This window comes from Bombyx mori, chromosome 8 (genome assembly GCF_030269925.1).
Source record: "Bombyx mori chromosome 8, ASM3026992v2".
NCBI classification, from domain to species: domain Eukaryota; kingdom Metazoa; phylum Arthropoda; class Insecta; order Lepidoptera; family Bombycidae; genus Bombyx; species Bombyx mori.
The window spans coordinates 5,675,222-5,697,207 of record NC_085114.1 but is presented as its reverse complement, the minus strand read 5'-3'; the positions used below and the strand labels follow the sequence as shown (position 1 = coordinate 5,697,207).

The following is a 21,986-nucleotide window of genomic DNA, read 5'->3' as shown; positions in this document are numbered from 1 at the left end:
AATAAAGTGATAAATTCTCAAGACGTCAGGAACGAGACGTCGAATTTAATTTATTTCTCTGGCGAGGATAGTAACAAATTGGATAGATTTTTAGCATCACGATGAAACGTTTTGATAAATAGTTATTTTAAATGACTTCTAAATAATTTAAGGGTTGATTATTTTTAGTTCACCTAGTTTACTAGGTTGCTATAAAGTTGGCACCTGAAACTATGGATTTTTGCAGAAACAGAAGGCCAAACAGATATAAGTAGGAGGCGCTCGGGCAGCTGTAAGCAAATCCCACCCCTCTTGGCTGAGCATTTACTCGCCCACCTGTCCTGGTGAAACTAGAAAGACCTCCGGGCCACCAGTAATCCTTCAATCCTAAAAAAAAGAAGATAGAAGTAGGAAACCCTCTGAATTTCACTAATTTCCCCAATTAACGCAACCGTCCTACGGAACACCGGATCGCCTCGACGGTTGTTGGTCATTCGACATTGGGGCATTAGGGAACCCCAAACACAAGGTTGGAACAAAACGCTGACCTGTAATTTTTCAATAAGACTTGAGCCTTCAATAAGACTAAAACTTTGGATTTCAAAACAAATTGTATCTTGATGTTTTGGTCTATTTTTGTTACAACGAAGCGTCGTAATAAATAATTACTTATTATAACCATTGTTGCAACTTTTAAATAATATTCTATTTTAAGTCAAAAAATAACGATTTAACTGTAGCGCAAACTTAAACAATGTTTGTAGGTTGAATCGTACTATAAACTCTGGGTTATTTGTAGATACTGAGAATAAACGAAAGGCTTTTACATTTAAATTTAACAACAGCATTTAGAGTAATTGAATGGTCGCAATTAACGCTGAATAAATTTTATTCTGATACCTACGGTAACAGAATTAAAAAAAAAAACTGAATTCGATAATTTCATTGCAAAAATTTAATAAGTTCCGTATGAAAAAAAATTCCCACATTAGAGTAATAACTTTTTAATTTTTTTTATTGCTTAGATGGGTGGACGAGCTTATAGTCCACCTGGCGTTAAGTGGTTACTGGAGCCCATAGACATCTACAACGTAAATGCGCCACCCACCTTGAGATATAAGTTGTCTCAAATATAGTTACAACAGCTACCCAGCCCTTCAAACCGAAACGCATAACTGCTTCACGGCAGAAAGAGGCGGGGTGGTGGTACCTACCCGTGCGCACTCACAAGAGGTCCTACCACCAGTAAAAGCAATGCATCTAACTTGGAACTATGTATTTTGGTGTTTCCAAAAAATCGACTTATTAAAAGAGTATTATGTAATTAGTAGATTAAAAACATACTAGAGGTCCCGCAGTAGTCGAAATTCGACTATAATTAATTGGAATTGTAAGTTTGTACACTATTATGATTGTATTTTATACTTCTATAATCACAAATTTCGCCAAGACTACACTATAAAAAATATTAACAAAGACAAACAATATTTAATCACAATTTGACAACAGACGTCAAGAACAAAAGTTTGACAATAAATAGTATGCATGCGTGTGTGCGTCAAATACATGGTATGCAGTGTGTGTATTGTTTTCTTTATTGATTTAATGTATCTTTTATGCATTATTTTAAAAAAAATATTAGCATTGTGCACTTCTTCTCTATATTCTCTGTAAGTGTGGAAAATCTCATTCTCCTCCGTCCGCGCAATTTTCGTAAAAAGGGATACAAAGTTTTTGCTTCACATAATAATATTAATATATATATTCCGTTCATTTTAGGCAAACGGTTTATTCTCGTTTCGATTTCGAGAACGTTCTGTTTACTCGCCGTAGGTATATGTCTACGTAATCGTGATTCAATCGCCGTGCAAAGCAAACATAGGACTACGCCGGTTAAATTTAAATCCGACATTAGTACGACTTTTGGACGGCATCCAATGTTCGTACGGCCAATAATGCGGCTTAAATCAATTTTAGTTTATCTAAATGTTCGTTTCATTTGTTTATGTAGATTCGTAACTGCCTATTGATTTATTACGCTTTAACAACATTAGAGGATGTTTTTTTTTTTTTTTGATAACGCCATCTTGTTGTGTCTTTAAAGCGGTTAGTTGCCCTCAATTAAGAAAAATAGTGTTATTTTTCGCCAATAGATGTCGGGAAGAGTTGATTATTGAAAACACGAATAAAACAACATTTTCTTAAAAAATAAATCGTATCTAGATCGATTATCGCCCCCGAAGTCCCCTGTATACTCAATTTTATGAAAATCGTTGGAACCGTTTCCGAGAGAATTGCTCGTTTAAAGGTATAAGGTTTTATTATACATGGTTGCTTTTATGAAACTTTTCATACTACATCTTCAAATGTTTGCGTTGGAAAGAGAGAAAGAATCTTGACGAATAGTGACGAAACGTGCGCTATACTTTTCAATGTACCCTTTTTATTATTTTCACGTAGATGAACAAAATCGGTTGACGTTCATAAAGGTGCGAAAAAAACAGTTTCCAAAATTTTGTTTTTATATTATTTACTATATTATGTTCGTTTGTCTATACTATACCAAAAAAAAACACGATTCATTCACAAAATGTGCAAAATTATTCTGCCTTTACCTATTTATACGTATGTACATCTTAGAATCTATCCTGGATCAGCTTCGCATCCGAGTCAGGCTCTCAACAATCTGTTACCAGAGGATCCTCAGCTACTTCGGTCATATTGTCCGCCGACAGTCAGATAACTTGGACAAAGTGATTGTGACGGGCAAAGTAGAAGGAAAGAGACCCCGCGGCCGATTACCTAGCCGTTGGTGTCATCAAGTAACCGCTCTAACTAGGTTGCCAGTCGCAACCGCCATTCGAGCAGCTGAGGACCGGACGAGATGGAAAGAGCTCACGAGACAGGCAACGGTCAAGTTTCAGGGACACGACCTTCAGCAATGAAGAAAGCGACGAAGAAGAAGACATCTTAGAAAATTAACGTGATATTTTGTTTATCTAAAGGCAAAAACCTGACCGTCAAAGGGAGTTACCCCTTAACCTAACCCCTTAAATTAGCTTACATACCATGTAGAACAACAATTTCAAGGCGCCATAAACGTTTCAAGTTATAAAACAAACAAGGAATTAAGCACGACAATTTTTATGGGCAATTTGTACTCAACTCAATTACCTAGGCAGGAAGCCTTCGGAATACGACTTGTAAATGCAACGTTGTTCTTAATAGGCTGTTATTACCTCGAAATAGTGCATTCGTTGATAAAATACGATTTCGTATTCAAGATTGTAATTATCGATTTATTATCGATTGAGACATAACGTAACTTTAAGCCTTCAATTTTTAACTGTCAATTTGCGGAGCTTCTGAAAGTAGCAACTTTTATGCACGCGAGATTAAATCGAAAAATTAGTTTTTTCTTCAGATGCATCAAAACTAGAATAGGGAAAATAAGATCTAAATTAAGATGACGTTTTTTCTGAGTTTAATTGCCATAAACCAAACAAAGAACCAATTGCGATACCTTATGCCGTAGTTATCAATATTGGGCTTAAAGTTCTTCCCAGTCGTACACTCTTGACGGAGTGGTTGTGGTCATTAAGGGCTTAAAGTAGAGGTAGAGAATTCAAACACTAGCATCATGTTTAAGTGTGACCATAATTGGCATGTCGTGACATTGTATTCAAGCAATCGACTATCACAGGTACATAGCATCGGCAGCATAGGTGATGGGAGTTTATCTATCGTTTATCCACCGTCCCTTGTTTAAAATAGTACCATACAATGTTTCCTGATTCCTTTTAAATTACAGTTTTAGAACCTCAGTCAGGAACTGTATTTGATTAGACCATTCAATAGTAGGATAATCTACAAAACATGTACACATAGACTATCAGATTTATTTAACAAAGGTACTGACTGTTACGGGGTTATTACACCTCGTTTAAAAAAATGATTAATAGTCGACTTGAACGAATTACTAACGCTGTTCTTGTTATAAACAGTTTTTTTTTATATATTCGAATCGGATACTCTTACTTCCAATTATTAAGGTATATTCGTATTATATGGCTTGCTTATGGCTTATGGTATGGCTTTTTAGAGTAGGTTTTTTTTAAATAATTAAAATTAGAAAAAACTTAGAAAAATATAATGTATCATATTATTATAATTATGCTGATCTCTAACTAATTAAGAACAAATTAATACTATTTTTACGTATCTTGTGTTTTTCATTTTATTATCATGATGTTATTTCCGTTCCGAATACTTAACAGCTTTCCTAGTCAAGGGCCAAGTAGTTTTAATTATAACATATCTACCATTCGCAAAAACCGAATAGAATATTTAAGAGCTGTTTACCATTTTCCAGCTTAGGTGGGCTATTCAAATTTTGTTTGGTATAGAGATGAGCTTTATCCCCGTAGTAGGTAGATACTTACAATACTGATACTAAAGACCTTTTTTCGTTCAACTAATCACCATCTCTAATATTATAGTTTCACAAAACAACACTAATTGATATAAGCAATCGATACTTAATCAATACCCGAACAAGCTGTTTAATCATTCAGCGGGGTACCGGTAAAGTTCTGCGGTTACGTCATATCAAAGTGTCAAAACCGATACCCGAATTTGCAATTATTTACTTTGACCATACAAAGTTTGCTCGAAACCGTAATGAGTTTATTACGGATACTAAAATTCTGTTGTTTTGGCGCTAGAAAAATACAAGTTAACGTTTTTCTCACTTTTTCATCCAACGGCTTTTAAGAAACATTTTACGGTAAAGGTCTTACGGTACTAGTAGATTCGAGTGTGATTACAAAATGAAAATCTATAGTGTTTTTAAAAGTGAAATCATTACAGCCTACAAGGTGTTATCAAGCTGTTATCAAGGGATGCGAGCACGTCAATGTTCAAATATCGCACGCAGTACCAATTTTATAAGGAAGCGTACTATACTTAGTACGTATACTCAACATGTCTCTGGAACGACTCGCTTCGTTTTGGCATTATCCCACATTGTGTGGGGTTGTCGCAGTATGCCCTCTTATCATGCTGCATTAGGAGTTGGTCAGGAGTTGCACAACCGGCCGCTTGGCTAATGTCAACCCTCCTTGGGTTATATCTCCAGTAGTATATTTACAACCTGCCATTGGTAGAAGGTCTTTTCTATATCTTATTTTGATGTTTCTTTTACTCCATCCATTTGTGGTTCTATGACTTTTATTTTATTTTTCATAAATATCTACACTATAATTTAGATTTTCAAATATGATAACCAAATAAAGCAACTCAAAACGAAAAATCAAACTAAAACATTCATTTGCTTGTCTACTAAGGTTATTTATTAAGCCCATATAGGTATGTTAGACAATCCTACCTATTTCTACCGAAGCAGTAATGAGTTTAAGGATGTGACAAACATTTTATTCTGTTCAAGTGAAACTTCTACCGTATTATATTGGGTGGTGGCAATCACGTTGTAATGTCGATAGCCACTGTCAATTTTTTTTAACACCAGTTCCGTTCTTATATGTCTATTTTCGGCACAGGTAACAGAGGAGAAAACTTGGCTAGCTTTTCGTTGGTTTTTTTAAATATTTTTTTTTACTTTTAAAAGGGTTGAATTTTTGACTAATTGTATTTGTGTATGAATTAATTAATTTGAAACAAGAGATGAAGTATTTTTATTTTACGTTATATACTTTAACACTTCCACTGCGCTATTTTATTTAGACAAAATAATGGCAGAGGATTTAAACAGGAAAGAGAAGGCTTTGCGACCTTCGTGGAACACCTCGGAACACAAACAATTTGGACATTGCGAAGTTCTGCTCTCGTGAGGAAATTGTTTTTAGTGTAGCTTCGTTTCCTCGAATAACTCAAATAGTTTAGTGACGTTTGTTAAATTTATATTAAAATGACTGTAGTTAGTGCGGGTCTATTTAATTCAATTTAATTATTGATATTATTTGGTATATATGTCGTCCAAAACAGCTTTCCCAATAGTTCTTTTGGTATGTCAAGAATCTGCAAAAAAAAAATCAAAGAAAACTGGAAAATTTCTTTTTTTATTTTATTGCTTAGATGAGTAGACGAGCTCACAGTCCACCTAATGGTAAGTGGTTACTGGAGCCCATAGACATCTACAACGTAAATGCGCCACCCACCTTGGGATAAGTTCTAAGGTCTCAGTATAGTTACAACGGCTGCCCCACCCTTCAAGCCGAAACGCATTACTGCTTCACGGCAGAAATAGGCGGGGTGGTGGTACCTACCCGTGTGGACTCACAAGAGGTCCTATCACCAGTAAAATTCATTAAGACTTTTAAAATTAAATTAAACTATGTATCAGATATTAGTACCAGATTACATCACACGATCCAGAAATTTATTTTCGACAAATGCATAAGAGAGGGAAGATGGCATGCCATTTATTAAATAATATATATGTTGATAATATCAATTGCCTTTTACTATTTTGTTAGCTTACATTTAAAATGCTGTGCGTCATACACGGCTGAGTAGTAAAATACAACACTGTGCTCTTTGGAAATAAGTTCAGTGTATTCTCTTCTTTATAGTATAACTATAGTAGTTTTTCTCATAGAAAACGTTTGACTTTTCTTTACTATCGTTAGTGTTTACCGTAGCCATCAAAACGTGAGTAAATTTGGCTTTCACGCTACCTCCTTTTTTATATTCTATATTAAATCACTCATCAGGTGGGACGTCTTCGTCCAATAGCTTTTTTTTAGATTCAGTCTTCACGTTCAAGGTGAGTCATTCTTTACCCGAACTTTTGTTTGCATAGTTTTATTTATTGTACATATTCGTATTTAACATATTTTAATCATTTGTATAATTATTAATATGTTTGGAAATTTTCAAATTAAACTTCGACTTATATTCTGTTTAGTCAGCCAAAAATCATGCTTTTGATTTTAAAAACGTGATACTACAAACAGATAATTATTAAAAGAAAAATAAGTTTTAAGCCATCTATCTACACGTCTTCTAGCATTGTTTTAGCGTCAAGAGTTGAACTTTATTCTTTAAATTACTTATTATTTGACTATTATTTCATTAATTAATTATGAATTATTATTTGGAAACGTCTTATGTGGTTTGGAAGCAGTTGCATGCCTTTCCGAATGGTGCGAATTCAGGTACCCCAGTACAGCAATCCCTCACTCAATAACAAACTATTTACAGCGTGAAATGTCATATTTTTTCAAAAATAAGGAAATTTCTAAGTACAAGGTATAGTAAATAGTTCTTACATTCTTCATAACCACGTCAAAATTATGAAATAGAAATATGTACGATTTTATATGTTTCTATTTTAATCGCCTTATGTATCTGCCTGAACAGATTTTCTTATGTGGTCAAAATAAGGTGGATAGTAAAATCGTCTATTATTAAGGATACAGCCCAACCGTGGTCGTCTCCTACGAACTCTTTTTACATTTTATTTGAAAAAAGATCTGTTATAACGCTTGGGAAACAACCAGGAGAGAAGTTCATTCTAGAACCGAATGACTTGTGACATAATGAAATCTGGAAACATTGCAGTTGCTCTGTGGGTAATCTATTATAATTGAGTGAGTAATAGGAGATAAAGGATATATTATGTTTATAGTCTCAAACAAGTGTTCGGAATACTCTTCACATGTTTTTATGCTTTTAAACTCCAGCATTATAATGGAGTGAATAATAGGAGATAAAGGATATATTATGTTTATAGTCTCTCACATGTTTTTATGTTTCTAAACTCCAGCTGCGTTCCTTGTATCACGGAACGATTTTAGTATTGTATCACGCCAAACAGTCGTTATGTACTAAATGTTTTGTGTTCGAGGATTTAATAGCGTTGTTTTGTAATCAAGACTAATTATGGCTAATGAAACTAGTTCTGAACAACGATTAGGTCGGGAACGAAACCTGAATTGTGTAAGTTCTTTATAGAGAATGTTAGTCACGTGTCCGGAGGGGTTCTAATAAATGAATTAATAACGATCGACACAAATAATTTCCTAAGATTAGGAAATACGGGACAGCACTGAAACTAATTTAATTATTAGTGTCGTATAAAAATACTTTCGAGGTCATTGTCGTCTTAGACTTATTTATTTTAATTAACTACCACGCTTGATAGGGGTTAACCAAAATATATTTCAGTTATAATATACTATTGGTGTTAATGGCAAAGATATTAGTGTTTGAAAAACGAAAACATCTTGAACATGTTTATAAAAAAAAACACCTAAGTAATCCAATATTTAAGTTACAACGCGCTTTTACTTCCATACATTTACGTTGAAAGCTTCGGATTAAAGTCGTCGTGAAAACTGTAATCCATTAATCCATTTAATGGCTACCCTCGATCCGAAGTAACGCCAAGTAATTCAATGATTTGCGACATTAATAATAAAAAAGCGTTACCTATTTCTAAATGCATATTTTTGCTCTTTTTTTGACCTGAATGTGAGTGCAATAATCACGCTATTCAAGAGCTTTAAATATCTAATAGTGGTCGTGTATTTTTTTGCGTCAGAATTTAGGAATTTTGTCATCAACGGCATGCGCACTTTTTCGAATTTGTGGAATCATAGCTGAATAGTATAGCCCAAGCGGGGATTTTGGTATTTACTAAAGCGCGGCAGATTAATATACCGGGGTATACCTTGTACCCGGTTAAGTACCTCCACCAAATATGCACCTCATAAATAAGGCCACGTGTCCAGGATAAAGGATCAAATTAGTAAAAAAAAAATTATCATCAGAAATTCTCAAGCGCGTCAGATTAAGGTAGGGTGAGTTAATTACATGCTAAAAAGTGGATATTCCACTAATCTGACAACCTGAGAGTGACGTAAATAAAGGAGAGGGCTACAAAGCCGTAAAAAAACGTCATCTGGACATTTTCGAGCATGGCTCAATTTTTTATTTATTTTGAAAGAAATAATTCAAGGATAACGAAAAATATATACGACGTATACGACGAAAATATATTTCGTATATAAAAATATATACGAAAAATATATATGACGATTTCCACAAGCTGAAATGACAAAAATTCGTCGATAAAGTAGAATGCGTGCAGCTGCGTAATGCCTATATGCCCCTATCCGCGTTTTGTTGAGCATGTTTTTTTAATTATTTTCTTGCAAATACGAGGATTTTACTTAAAAAACTTTTTTATTTGCATGCTATTTCCTGAGCATTTCAATTAATTAAGTTCAATGATTAAAAAAATAAAATATACTTTTTTTTTTGTCAGATTAGGCGAATCCTTCTAGATAATCGTCAGATTATGAGACAGCACGTCTAGGATATAACGATGAACCATATATATCTTAATCTGACGCGCTTGAGTATTTGAAAATGGTGATTTTTTTTTCATATTATAATAATGGCCCCGAGTTTGCGTCACATCGAAATCGTCAGTTTATTGCTTTATTTAAGGTTCACTTAAGACCCCATAAGAAAATCTGACGCGCTCGATTATTTTCTTTTTTTTTCATTTTCGGCCCTTACCTACGACCACCCTCATCATGCAAACAATCAGATTAACATACATACATTATTAAAAATACGTAGGACATATATGCTATCAATATCTGACGTACTCAAGTATGTCCATGCAACAGCCGCTTCCCCCACCGATGAAAAGGTATACATTATATGACACTTTTTTTCTTATCATCATCTAAGCTTTGCAACCCAATAGGTCTCTACTACGCTCGAGTAAATCCCCATTTAGCATCGTGGGCTCCCCTACTAGAACAGACAAGGGGCCTGATGAGCTATCTTACGCGAATTACACAGCCTATCCCAAAAGACGCTGTAGCAATTTGTAGCGCTTTCATCAGTGGGCTTTATGAAGTCCAACTAGATAGTGACACAATTATCTCCAAAATATCCCTTCAGGTCATAATCAAAATAAGCTTGGAGTACAGCAATCCGTTTGCTGTTTCCATTTTTAACAATAAAGTCCAGCCAGCAGCAATTTCAGGTATTAATAATGATACTTGATTTCCAAGCAAATAGATCGATTAATGTTTGTGCTGTAAGGTTCATTTTTCAATTTTCCTCTCTTCTATTGAGAAGTAGGGCATATTCTCGCGAGCTTTGAACCGAGTCTCGTCTGTCTAATTTTGCAACAGCGGAGACGTTGATTAGAAATCCATTTATCTAGAGTTTCGTATTTCCGTTTATAATTCTCGTAAAGTATGTTCTGTCTGTGAGGCTTAAGTGTTCAGAAGATAACGTATTTTCTTTGATTTCATGGGACTATAATCTGTTTAACATGGACTAGTTTAGGATATTGGTCTTGCTCAACAATTTAATAAATATGATTAATAAAATGGTTAATGAATCACGACTACAATTCGTTAGAACTATCAGTAACTACTTGAAAACATTCATATTTTAAAGTACTTTGAGTGTTTTGACGTGACAAGGTCTTATAATTCGATGGAGCCGGCTGCGCGGACGAAAAATCATGACTCATGTGGCGTTACCTCGCTCTGAGGCGTTCCATTTAAGGCTTCAAGTGAAAGCGAGAGCGCGCAACGAGCGACAAAGAGGCACAATCGGCCTCCGCGTTCGGCAGCTTTCGACATCTGTCTCTCTCCTACTTGAGTGAGCGATGCATACGCGTGGATAGCTGCTATACAATAATACATTTACATGTTTTCGTCGTCAAGTATGAAGTTCAGTGAAAAGTGAATGTGGTGTCAATTGTTTATATCAACGATAATTGCGATAATTGAAAAATGAAACCAGTCCATCAGTATTTTCTTATGACGTTGTCACGTTCAACTATCGTCAGTAAACCGACTTTACAGTCAACCGATTTTTTTAATTTAACATTAAAAAAATATTACCCAAATATTATATAATATTATCCATATATTTTATAATATTATTCAAATAAAAAAAATATATACGCTATTGTTACTGCTTAAAACTTAACTGGTTGTCAAGATTATAAAAAAAATAACAGGTTGTAAATTTTACAATACTATTGCATTGTAATTATTCAATTATACTCTGCGGTCGATGTTAAAATAAATTGGTGAAGTATTTTGGTAAAGTGTGTAGGCCGGCAAAGTAAGCGTGGTTTCGGTGCAATTGCAAATTAGAACTTTTGTTATCAAGAAGAGCATTGGTATAACGTTATATTATTATTAGTTGTAGGCTTCATTTCAAATAACATGTAAGACGAGCGATTTTTTTAAATCCTTAAGGCTGAAGTCGTCGTGGCCTAAAGGATAAGACGTCCAGTGCTTTCGTGTTGAACGATACACCAGTGTTCGAATCCCAGGTGGGTACCAATTTTTGTAATGAAATATGTACTCAACAAATGTTCACGATTGACTTCCACGGTGAAGGAATAATATCGTGTAATAAAAATCAAACCTACCAAATTATAATTTGCGTAATTAATGGTGGTAGGACGTCTTGTGAGTCCGCACGGGTAGGTACCACCGTCCAGCTTATTTCTGCTGTGAAGCAGTAATTCATTTCGGTTTGAAGGGTGGGGCAGCCGTATTAACTATACTTGAGAACTTAGAACTTATATTTCAAGGTGGGTGGCGCATTTACGTTGTAGATTTCTATGGGCTTCAGTAACCACTTAACACCAGGTGGGCTACGAGCTCGTCCAACCATATAAGCAATAAAAAAAATCTCAACTATAAGGATTTAAAAAAATACATTTTCTTCTTTTTTTGTGAAAATATTCTTTTTCGTACAAATTCAGAAACGTTTTAGAGAAAATTATATTGGGTTGAAACATCGAAGCTATTTTTCTGGCACATCTTTGTTGACGAAACTTTTGTGTTACAACATTTTGTGAAATGTTCAAAATGATTAAATAACGCTTTTGAGACATGCATATTACTTTTATTTTATTTTGAGTTTCGGTTGGTACATAAAAGGGATAAGAGAAACTTTGGATATGAAAATAATTCGAAGCGATGGGTAGCGGTCATCTATATTTATGACACTACCAGCTGTACCCGTCCGCTTCGCTGGGCTTTTAAAATTAACATTATTATTTCTCACCCCCACAAAGATTCTCATCATTAACGCCCCCGCAACTGGTGTAGGGAGTCTAACGCTCATATAAATATTAGCCTATCCATTAAGTACATGTATTTTCTACATGGATACCAAGTTTCAAGTCAATCGGATGCATGGTTCAGTAGTTATAACGGAACATCCGTAGAGACCACTGTAGATTTATATATTAGTATAGATTATTATGTCGCAGTTTAAATTACTAAGGTAACCAAACTATGTTTGTTCTTTTATGTTTCATTACATATGTTTTATCGTATATAAATGTCTTTTTGATAGCACAAACATGAAAATTCCGACCTCATTCTCACAAGACTCAAGACAAAATATACGTAATATAATAATATGCGTATATGCTCATATAATACTGTATGACATCAGATAAACATGTATATATGAGTCTAGCCCCTTGTGGACGAACCTTATGCGTCGTCCGTCTTATCTTCATGGAAATTGTAAAGAAAATCTCCGAGATTACTTGGGACGTGTGGGTACAAAAGCACCACCGACAATAGGATTTAGTGCGTTATCTACCCTGTGGCTCGCCTTACCCTGTTTTGAGGGCTAAATAGATACAGTCATTTCTTCGGGTTTAGACGTCGTTTTTGAAGATTTAGGGCCATTACATTTAGTTTTATCGTCTACAGCTATACAGGGAACAGCGGTATTACGTGTAGCACTTTTAATGTACATAGTATTTTAAGATATTAGGTATCCATTTCTAACATCATTTGAGTTTGAAGAATCAAAGTAAATCTGCTGCTAAAAAATAGAACTATTAAAGAACAATAAAAATAAAAACTATTTGTGTATTTTTATTAATTCATGTGAATTTTTAATGTATTTATGTCGTATACACTTCTAGATATCATATGAATAATATAACGTAATAATATTGAAGATAAGTGCGAACCGAATCTTAGGTATTTAATCCATTAAAATAATGAATATACTCTCTGGAAACCTCCCGAATCAGTCGATGATGTACATTTATTTTTTTTTATTGGAGAGAGTGTTTACAATGAAAGCGAAAAATGATTATTTATTTATTCAATGAAGGACCAGCCTTATCTTCTATAATATATGTAATGTATATGTTTTTTTTTTTGATGAATCGACGTGTGAATTTTCATACTATGTGATCTGTGTGCCTTTTCTTACCAAATCCTCGAGATGTCCCTAATGACTTATAGCCTAAAATTATATGTTTTATAATAATAGATAAATTACGATACTTTGAAAACTTAATCCATCAAGTGAGACGGTGTACCTTGTAACCTTAAGCTCCAAATACATAAGTGACGTGACTGACATGACATTATCAATATCAATACAGCAGGGCGTATAAAACTTCGGTATATGAACACGTCATCAAATCATTGAGATAACCATACATTTCTGTGTCGCGTGTCAAATCGAACATAACGGTCAAATAAATCTTTTATTATTTTCAGAATCTATCATGCGTTCCTGACAACGAAGAATTTTATCCGAATTGGAAATAACACGTATTTCTCAAAGGTCACGTAAAAGAAATGTATGAGTAACCATTAGACTGCTTCATACTAGTCACGTCACGCATCCCGATCGTGTATTTAGGAGCTTGTTCATTGTGGGTGTTGCTTAACTGGTGTCGTGCGCAGGACGTTTGCTGCCTCCTGGACCGTTGCTTCCAATACCCGCGGCGGAGCGCCCGCGACTGCGGCTGTCAGTTTGCATTGCTCCATGCCGCGCCAGACGAACAAAACCAGTGTAGCTAGCGGAGCCCAGCCCGCGCTAGACCGCGGGCTTGCCCCCACTGCCAATGCCGGTGTGCCAGTTGCGACCACCAAGTAAGGCGTAGCACGCTAACTAGTGTGTTACAAGTATACAAAGTCGCGTCACATCACGTAATTGCTAAACGCACGCTATACACGAATTGAATGCACCGGGATACAAGCACCAATATAAGCAAGGAGGCTACAAAGCAATCATGTATTTACGCTTTCTCACAGTATTGATGCTATGACCAGATAATCATATTAAAGGGACGCATTGACGCAGTTGTTTTCATTTCTTCGAAGCGTGTCGATTCGTGAGTGTTCATAAATCTTTAAGGTATAAAAACAAATCGGGTCAGCGACTTCGAATGACTTACTGAGTTTTTTAACCCTCTCAGTTAATTTTAGCTTCAATAACATGATTTAAGAGGGCCACGGTATTAAATAATTGCGTTAATTTCGCACGAATAATTTTGCGGTTGCGAATTTTTTTGAAAAACAACTGGTGTATTAGGATTGGTTTTAAAAAGCACACTCATCATTTGTTCACTTATTTAACAATAAGAAGATTGAAGCACACACAAAAGCGGCGCACCTTAATTTAATATTTTAAATAATTTATTGAATTTGTTATTTTCTTATTATATTAATTAGCTGAGACATCCTACCCTTAATTAATATATCGTCAATGATCAATACCCGATAGTTTTATTCCTTTTTATAATTTTGTCCGATCCGATTTCAAGTGAGATAATATTTTTTATTTATTACTTAATTAAAGGTAATACGGAACTAGGATGCATTAATAAACTAGTAGATACTTTTATGAAAGTAAAATATGAAATTAGCTAGAAGTTTTTATTACATAAAGTTGTAAAATTAACTCCGTGATGTTCACCGTGTGTGTATACGCCTGTTGATTCTGTATCTAGAATACGACCTTAATTGTACGAATGGCTTCAAAACGGAATGCTGAAATCGAATTCTAAGAAACTATAGTAATTGTGTCAAGTTTAGAAATACGAACTGAAATCTAGGAGATACGACGGAATACATATTATTTTAGCGCTAGTTTAAATAATAAATTTGAAGGAAAAAAAACCGATTCTCAAAAAAAATTCTATTAACATTTTTGTTTTTTTTTATTTCCCATTCTTCGCCGTCTAGGTACAAGAGTACTAGGAATTTATGAGGCCAGAACAAGTACTTATAGAACTCGAATATATTTAACAATTTTACTCAAATCGTATTACCGTCCCATAATAAAATTGTAGCTAAGGTCACCATGAAGCCAACGAAGCGATCATTTGATTTCGTTGATGAAAATGATATATCTGTCCTTAGGATCTTAGCAGTATAACATTATTATATAAAGTTTCGGGTCTTATTTATTAGTATTGAAATTAGTGATATTTTCGTGTTAAACATGACATTGTCAAATAACTTTTTACACTAGGTATTTGATCTATACCGCAGTTTTGGGTTTTTTGATGTGAGCTTATAAATATTTATTTGTTTTTTGAAATTTATTTGTAATAAGCGCTCCGGAGTGCATGTCCATATTTAAATTTGAATATACTTCTTCAAATAATGTGTAATATAAAACAATAACGTGTCTAATAAAGTTTGATTTAGTCGTTCTGTTTTTTAAATGAAAAAAAATATATTTAATCGATTTTAGCATTGCAACAACTTTTTTGTTGCTTAGACGGATCTCATAGATGTTAATGTTGTGACATGAGTTCTAAATCTTGCTTCTATAGTACAACATCTCCCGCCTCAGCGAACCGCGAAGTAGAAAAAGGCGGGCGGTGATACTTTTACGCGTGCAGGCTCACAAGAAGCCCTGGCATCAGTAATTACGCAAATGATTCCTGATGTTTGGAGGGATGAATTTTTCACACATTTTCGATTGATTACGCTGTTAATACATATTGAGATGGACATATAAATATGAAATTCGAAAATATTATCTTAAAGCAGTATCTTTTTTTTTTATTGCTTAGATGGGTGGACGAGCTCACAGCCCACCTGGTGTTAAGTGGTTACTGAAGCCCATAATCATCTACAACGTAAATGCGCCACCCACATAAGAGACATAACTTTTAAGGTCTCAGGTATAGTTACAACGGCTGCCCCACCCTTCAAACCGAAACGCATGACTGCTTCACGGCAGAAATAGGCGGGGTGGTGGTACCTACCCGTGCGGACTCACAAAAGGTCCTACAACCAGTAAATCTCACCAGTAATCTGCCATAATGAGGCTTATTAAATAAGCTTGATCCTCTTTTGATTATTTTTTCACGTTCGAAACAGTTATTAAAATCCATTTTTTGTTTTTAAATGAAGTACCCCATATTATTATATAACAAACATTAAATGATATGAAAACTGTATTTAAAAACTTATCTAGGACAGAATTCAGGTCGTTCAATCTTAGACATGCAAGTCTTTGAATAAAAAAATATCAAACCTTGCTCCACATTTTTATTGTAATGGAAAAATTGGTCACGGTCATAAATAGATTACCTAATTACTTGAATTTCAAATGTGTCATTTAAACCGATGTATTAAGCCGTGTATCATTTAAACCGAAATGATATTATGTCTTAATTTAACTTACTTGACGTATTAAGAAAGAATAGGCTTACCGACAATACATAGTGAGGTCGAATTTAATTCCAGAACTTTTAAAAAACCTTAAAAAACCCTCATGATTTCATTTACTATTTTAATAGTAACAAATTCCACAAGACCATAAAGATCAAGGTAAACGTCAAACTATCTTGAGACATGAGATATATGTGTCCGTTATAATAATAGCCAGTCTGGCCAACGGTCTTACCAATATGGGACTTACCGTTGTGGGCTCACAATAGGTATCGATAAAATCAATAACAATTCAGTATAGGTATTATTACTTTATTGTGATTGTCGATTTAAAGATTTATTTATTGAATTAATGTTGTGATTCCTTGAAGACTGACTTGAAACTTTACTGAACAAAAATCTTTCCATGCATAATTTTTTGATGTATATAGTTGCCGTGAAGCAATCGTATAATGTAATTGAGACTTCGAATTTATGTCTCAAGATTGGTGATGGCATTTGCATTGTGATGTCTATGGGCTCCTGTTAGCACTTTACACTTGGTAGACCGTCAGTTTGTTCACTTATCTAAACAACTAAATAAAATATTTCTATACACTATAGTAATACGTATATAGTCGATAAGTCTTCATCTATATAATAGCAATAAGATTTAAAGTAGCAACCCTTGAATGAAAATACAATTATACATACTCATGTATAATTGTAAAGTTATCTAGAGTATCGAAATATTTATAGGCATTTTGAAAAAACCGTTACTGAATTCACCTGAATTAGAAACCTATCTAGGCCAAGGACTGTTCGGGTCATTCGTCGTTCAATCAATAGAATTAATAAAACACCGTGCCTGTGAGCAGATAGTGAGATTGCGTTCAATATATATATTATTAAAAACTTAATTTAGTCAATCAACATACTGTTCCGAAATAAGATATATTTAATAGGCAATCTCAGGTGTTCTTTTCAAAATGTGCTAGCAGAGAAATAAAGAAATACAGAATATAACTGCTTGTCTACGAAGCTGAAAGGGATATAGACTTCAATGCAAACGTGAACAGAAATGATTACTGATAGCCATAAAGCTTGTGGTTAAAAAACTATTTAGCGAATCCGCAATGAAATGCAAAGTGGCAAAGGCCTCCCGCGTTCCGTGGTCTGCAAGCACTCTGCGCGTCCACTTATTACATTGCGTGCTACGCCAAATATAAATAAATAATAGTTTAAAAAAAAAACTAAAAAAATACGCTTTTATAGAAAATCCAACAAAAAATATAAAATAAATTTTAATAAATTTGAATTAAAAATAGTGTAAGAAAAAATGATGTTATTGTAAAAAAAAGCGTGGGGTGCATGGTATCAGTAGTTATAAATATTTTTTGAACAGATATGAGTAGAACGGTTATTTTGATGATACCTGAAAAGCACCCCACGCTTTTTTACAATAAAATCGTTTTTTCTTACACTATTTTTAATTTATTTTTCATTTTTTAGTTTAATTTCAATATTTTCAATATATTTTTTTAAATATTGAATTGTCATCGGTCTTTAATAAGTATGCCAAATTTCGAGTTAATCCGACGTTTTAATGGGGGTAAAAAATCATGTTCAAAGATTCCGTTACATACTAAGATACATACGTCTGAAGCTAATAAAAGCGTATTAAAAATAGTTTTTTCTATTATCTCGTGTACCTCCACCTTTTCCCATCACTTCACCACCTTCACGTCCTTATTTTCAGGAGCAATGCTTAATACCTAATAGACATAGCACCTTGTCTGACAGACATAGGTTTTATGTCTAATCCTAAGTTCTAAAATTTGTCAGAATACTTACTTTCACAAAATAATTTAATTAACATTTTATTAAATGTTTCGATGTAACTTCATTTATGTAATTATTATAACAAAATATGATTTCGACATTTATATAGTGAACATGGTTTTCCGTTATCCCAACGTGGTGCGTATTAATATTACATTAATATTAAATTCCCGATATAGAAAGTTCTGGGATGTTTCTCAGAAACATCTAGTTACTGTCGAGTACCAAACGAAGCAGCCCAAAACTTGTTTCGTTTGAAAGTCATAAATTCCATGCTCAGTTAATGTAATGTTCTCTTGTAATTCGTTTTTTTGTTTTACTAGCGGTACATTAATCTCAAAGTAATATTCTTACATGTAATTTATATTTTTGGCACAAAAACAACTAAGCATACCTTGTACCTTATAGTACTGAGCACAATAACTTAATATTTCCTTATAAGCTTAATCCTATATTACATGCTATTTTACACCCTTTAACGCAAAAATAGAATTCAGACGCATAACTATACTTGAGTGGAACTTCTACTCGTAGGTTAGTTATTAGATTGTTACAAGCTCTACTATCAGACTATACAAGGACAATAATAGAATAACAAAAAAAAAAAATTAGTGATGATAATTCTTTTTAAATTCTTTATTTAATTACAGCATATGCGTTGGTCCCACACGCATACACAGAGCTTGGAGTGCGAGGAGCGATTGCTGTCGCGTTGCAATAGGCCACGCGTAAATTCTGCTATATTTGTATCGGCTGAACCGAGTGGGTTCGCTGGCTTCGATCCCGGCGAGTTCTTAAGGCGTCACGGCTCACAGTCCAAACTGTGCCGGAAGGCTAGGTATATTTAATATTACTATTAAAAAACCTCGATAAAAAGCATCTGTCAACTTTTTATTTATTGCTCTTGTTGGCAGACAAGCATACGGCCCACCTGGTGGTGAGTGGTTACCGTCGCCCATGGACTTCAGCAATGCCAGGGGTAGAACCAAGCTGCTGCCTACCGCTTAATACTCTCCACAAGCCTCGTTTGAAGAAGGCCAACTTAATAACTATTCGAATTTTGTTTCTAGGTCGGCTGATAATATACCGTTAACTACAATGAGTGATTCCTCAGAACGTCTCTGTACAGCCAAACCACCTAGAGAAGAAACAATTAACGAGGAAGCCAAATCCGATGACAGTCTAGGAAGCATTGAAACAGTAAAACATTTTGGCCTTCCAATCCTCTCCGTTTCGGGACCTTCGCCTCCCGACGAAGACTATGACCAGATCGATGAGTATCTGTAGCATTTCCATACCGGTTTCCAGCTCAAATATGTGCTGGAAAAGATGAGGCCTCCTTGGCCCAGTTCCGCACAAAGTCCCAAAGCTGACGATTAGACTATAATATGTCTTTGCACTGCACTTGGACTTCTACGAACTTTGATTTTGTGATATTTAGCGATTATTTATAACGTTAGGAGTGTGTGTTTCAGAACTTTCGGCGTCACAACGAATTTCTAAGACTTCTAGCTGAAGTTCTTTTTTTATATCTAAAAGTGTGTCTTGCTGGGGGACCATGGTATTCGTGTGGTGTGTTTCGCAATTGACTTTCGTATTTTTACAAAATATACTATCGAGTATCAATGTCGTGTTTAGCTAATAAGAATTTTGTCTTTAAATTTTGAATATCACTTTTCTTAGCGTTTAAGAAGTGCACAATAATTTTATGAAACGTTAATAAATCCAGTGCCACTTCTTATGTCTTTCGGATAATACCATATCCATTTTATATAATCCAACTTTGAGCAAATAAAAGTACATAATAATAACAAATTATAGAAAACGTATTGCTGCCTTAGAGGCATTAGTTAATTGTGATTGAGTGGTTTTCAAATTATACCTTTATTTATATGTAAATTAAAAAATAGTTTTGCATTGATAGCTTTAAGAACTATTAGTAAGATGTAATAAAATGATCTGACGGTTGAACTTTGGTCCAATGAGATGTACTGTTTGCACGTGATTGATGCTATATTACTTATAAGTGAAATTCTTAAATTTATTCAATTATATTATAATAAAATGCTATAAATTTACGAATGTTTTCGTGTACTTTCTAGAATACGAAATTTTCTATGTAATCCAATAGTTTGGATTCCGCCCAATGTAAAAATAAAACACTTTATAGTGAAATATTAATCAATACAATTATTTTATATAGTTGAATTGTATCAAATTAAAATCGGATTTCAGAATCACTACTAAGGTCAATTAGAAATAATTATGATTACTGCACCTATTTCTATCAATATTAAAATATCTTTCGAAACATCAAATTGTAACTTGCACAGTGTAGTAGCATTATCTATTTGTAAATATATTGTTAACTTTAACTATGGCACTACTTCATGGGATGTAATATAGTGTTTAATCTTAGTCGATTCATTTCGTAAATAATAATATATATGAATCTCAACTGGTGATTGGGGACCAGACAGACAAATTTGTCATTTAGTACGCCTTATCCAAATCAAGGATTACAGTATCCAAGTACCTTTTTAACCTTTTCATATATATTCATAATAATATACATCCATATATACCTATATCTTAAATTTTCGCGTTAATGTCCTTCCATAATTACATATTTTTCAATTAATCGAAATTCGAATTTGGAGTAATAAATTTTTGGGTTGATTATATTTTTTAACGAATTAGCTGAATCGATTTTATTGAGAGTTTCTTCAAATACTTTAAACTATAACGTTATTCCCTCCACTATGATATGCTAGTAATTAACCTTCATTGTAGTTTAATAATCATATAGAGCGCAATTTATTAAATTATTCAAGTTACCTACCAAATAAATAGAAAAACATTTTTTGTTATATCAAAATACGAAATGTGTAGTCGTAAGTGCCCAACCTTCCTATTATAGTTTAGTGTTCCGAGCTTAAAATATATAGTAACAACACTATCCACGAATAGGACGATCTATTTCGAGGTCTTGTGGTAAATTTTTTTCACAAATTACTTTTCTGAGAAACGCTAATCAGTTCTTTGTTTATTTTTAAACAGATAAGCACAATATGTTGCGTATCTGCAAATTTGATGAAATTAAATATTAGACGATCATTTTTCGTGCCAATTTCGATATTCTGAATCACTTAAGAAAACATAATATTTTCATTATTTTTACCTATAAGGCACATCTAAATATTTTAGGGCTTTCAAATAATATTATGATTTTATTAAGATATTAGATCTAGCTCAAATAGCCGTAAATAGGTTTAACTGACCACGTCTATTTGCAAAATTGCCCCGACCAACATGAGATGTCATATAATAAATTGTACCAGAAAATATCTATTGGGTGTTTGGTATCATTGTTGCCCTTTTCAAAATTCTTTCTACAAGGCAAGTCAAAGTGACGTGGTTAAGTTTTCTTTTATTTAAATAGCTAGATTCTTAGATAATGTTTTGGTATGTAAATTATGTATTCTTCACTTTATTATAAAAAAAAATGTAGCTTCTACATGATAATATGCGTGAACTTAGAATTATATTATAAAAAAATATATTCAAGTTGTACATATCTATAGCAACACAATTACTTTAAATGCTCATAATCTTAATGTATAATAAAAAAAAGTCTATTAATTATATTACTGTAAAATAACTATTTACATCCTTACGTGTATTTACTTTCACGATGAAATAAACTTAAAAATTTCTTAC

The 21,986-nt window shown here is 33.7% G+C and overlaps 1 protein-coding gene across 2 annotated transcripts in view; it reads left to right on the top strand.

Annotated features, from left to right (window-relative positions):
- LOC101739066 (uncharacterized) overlaps nucleotides 1–21,986 on the top strand; it is a 158,774-nt gene extending 136,788 nt beyond the window's left edge. For both annotated transcript variants that reach the window (XM_012688646.4, XM_012688645.4), the window contains exons 8-9: nucleotides 18,917–19,104; nucleotides 19,337–21,986. In XM_012688646.4, coding sequence (XP_012544100.1) covers nucleotides 18,917–19,104; nucleotides 19,337–19,553 — 405 coding nt within the window. In that variant the 3' untranslated portion in view covers nucleotides 19,554–21,986. The remainder of the gene's footprint in view (nucleotides 1–18,916; nucleotides 19,105–19,336) is intronic.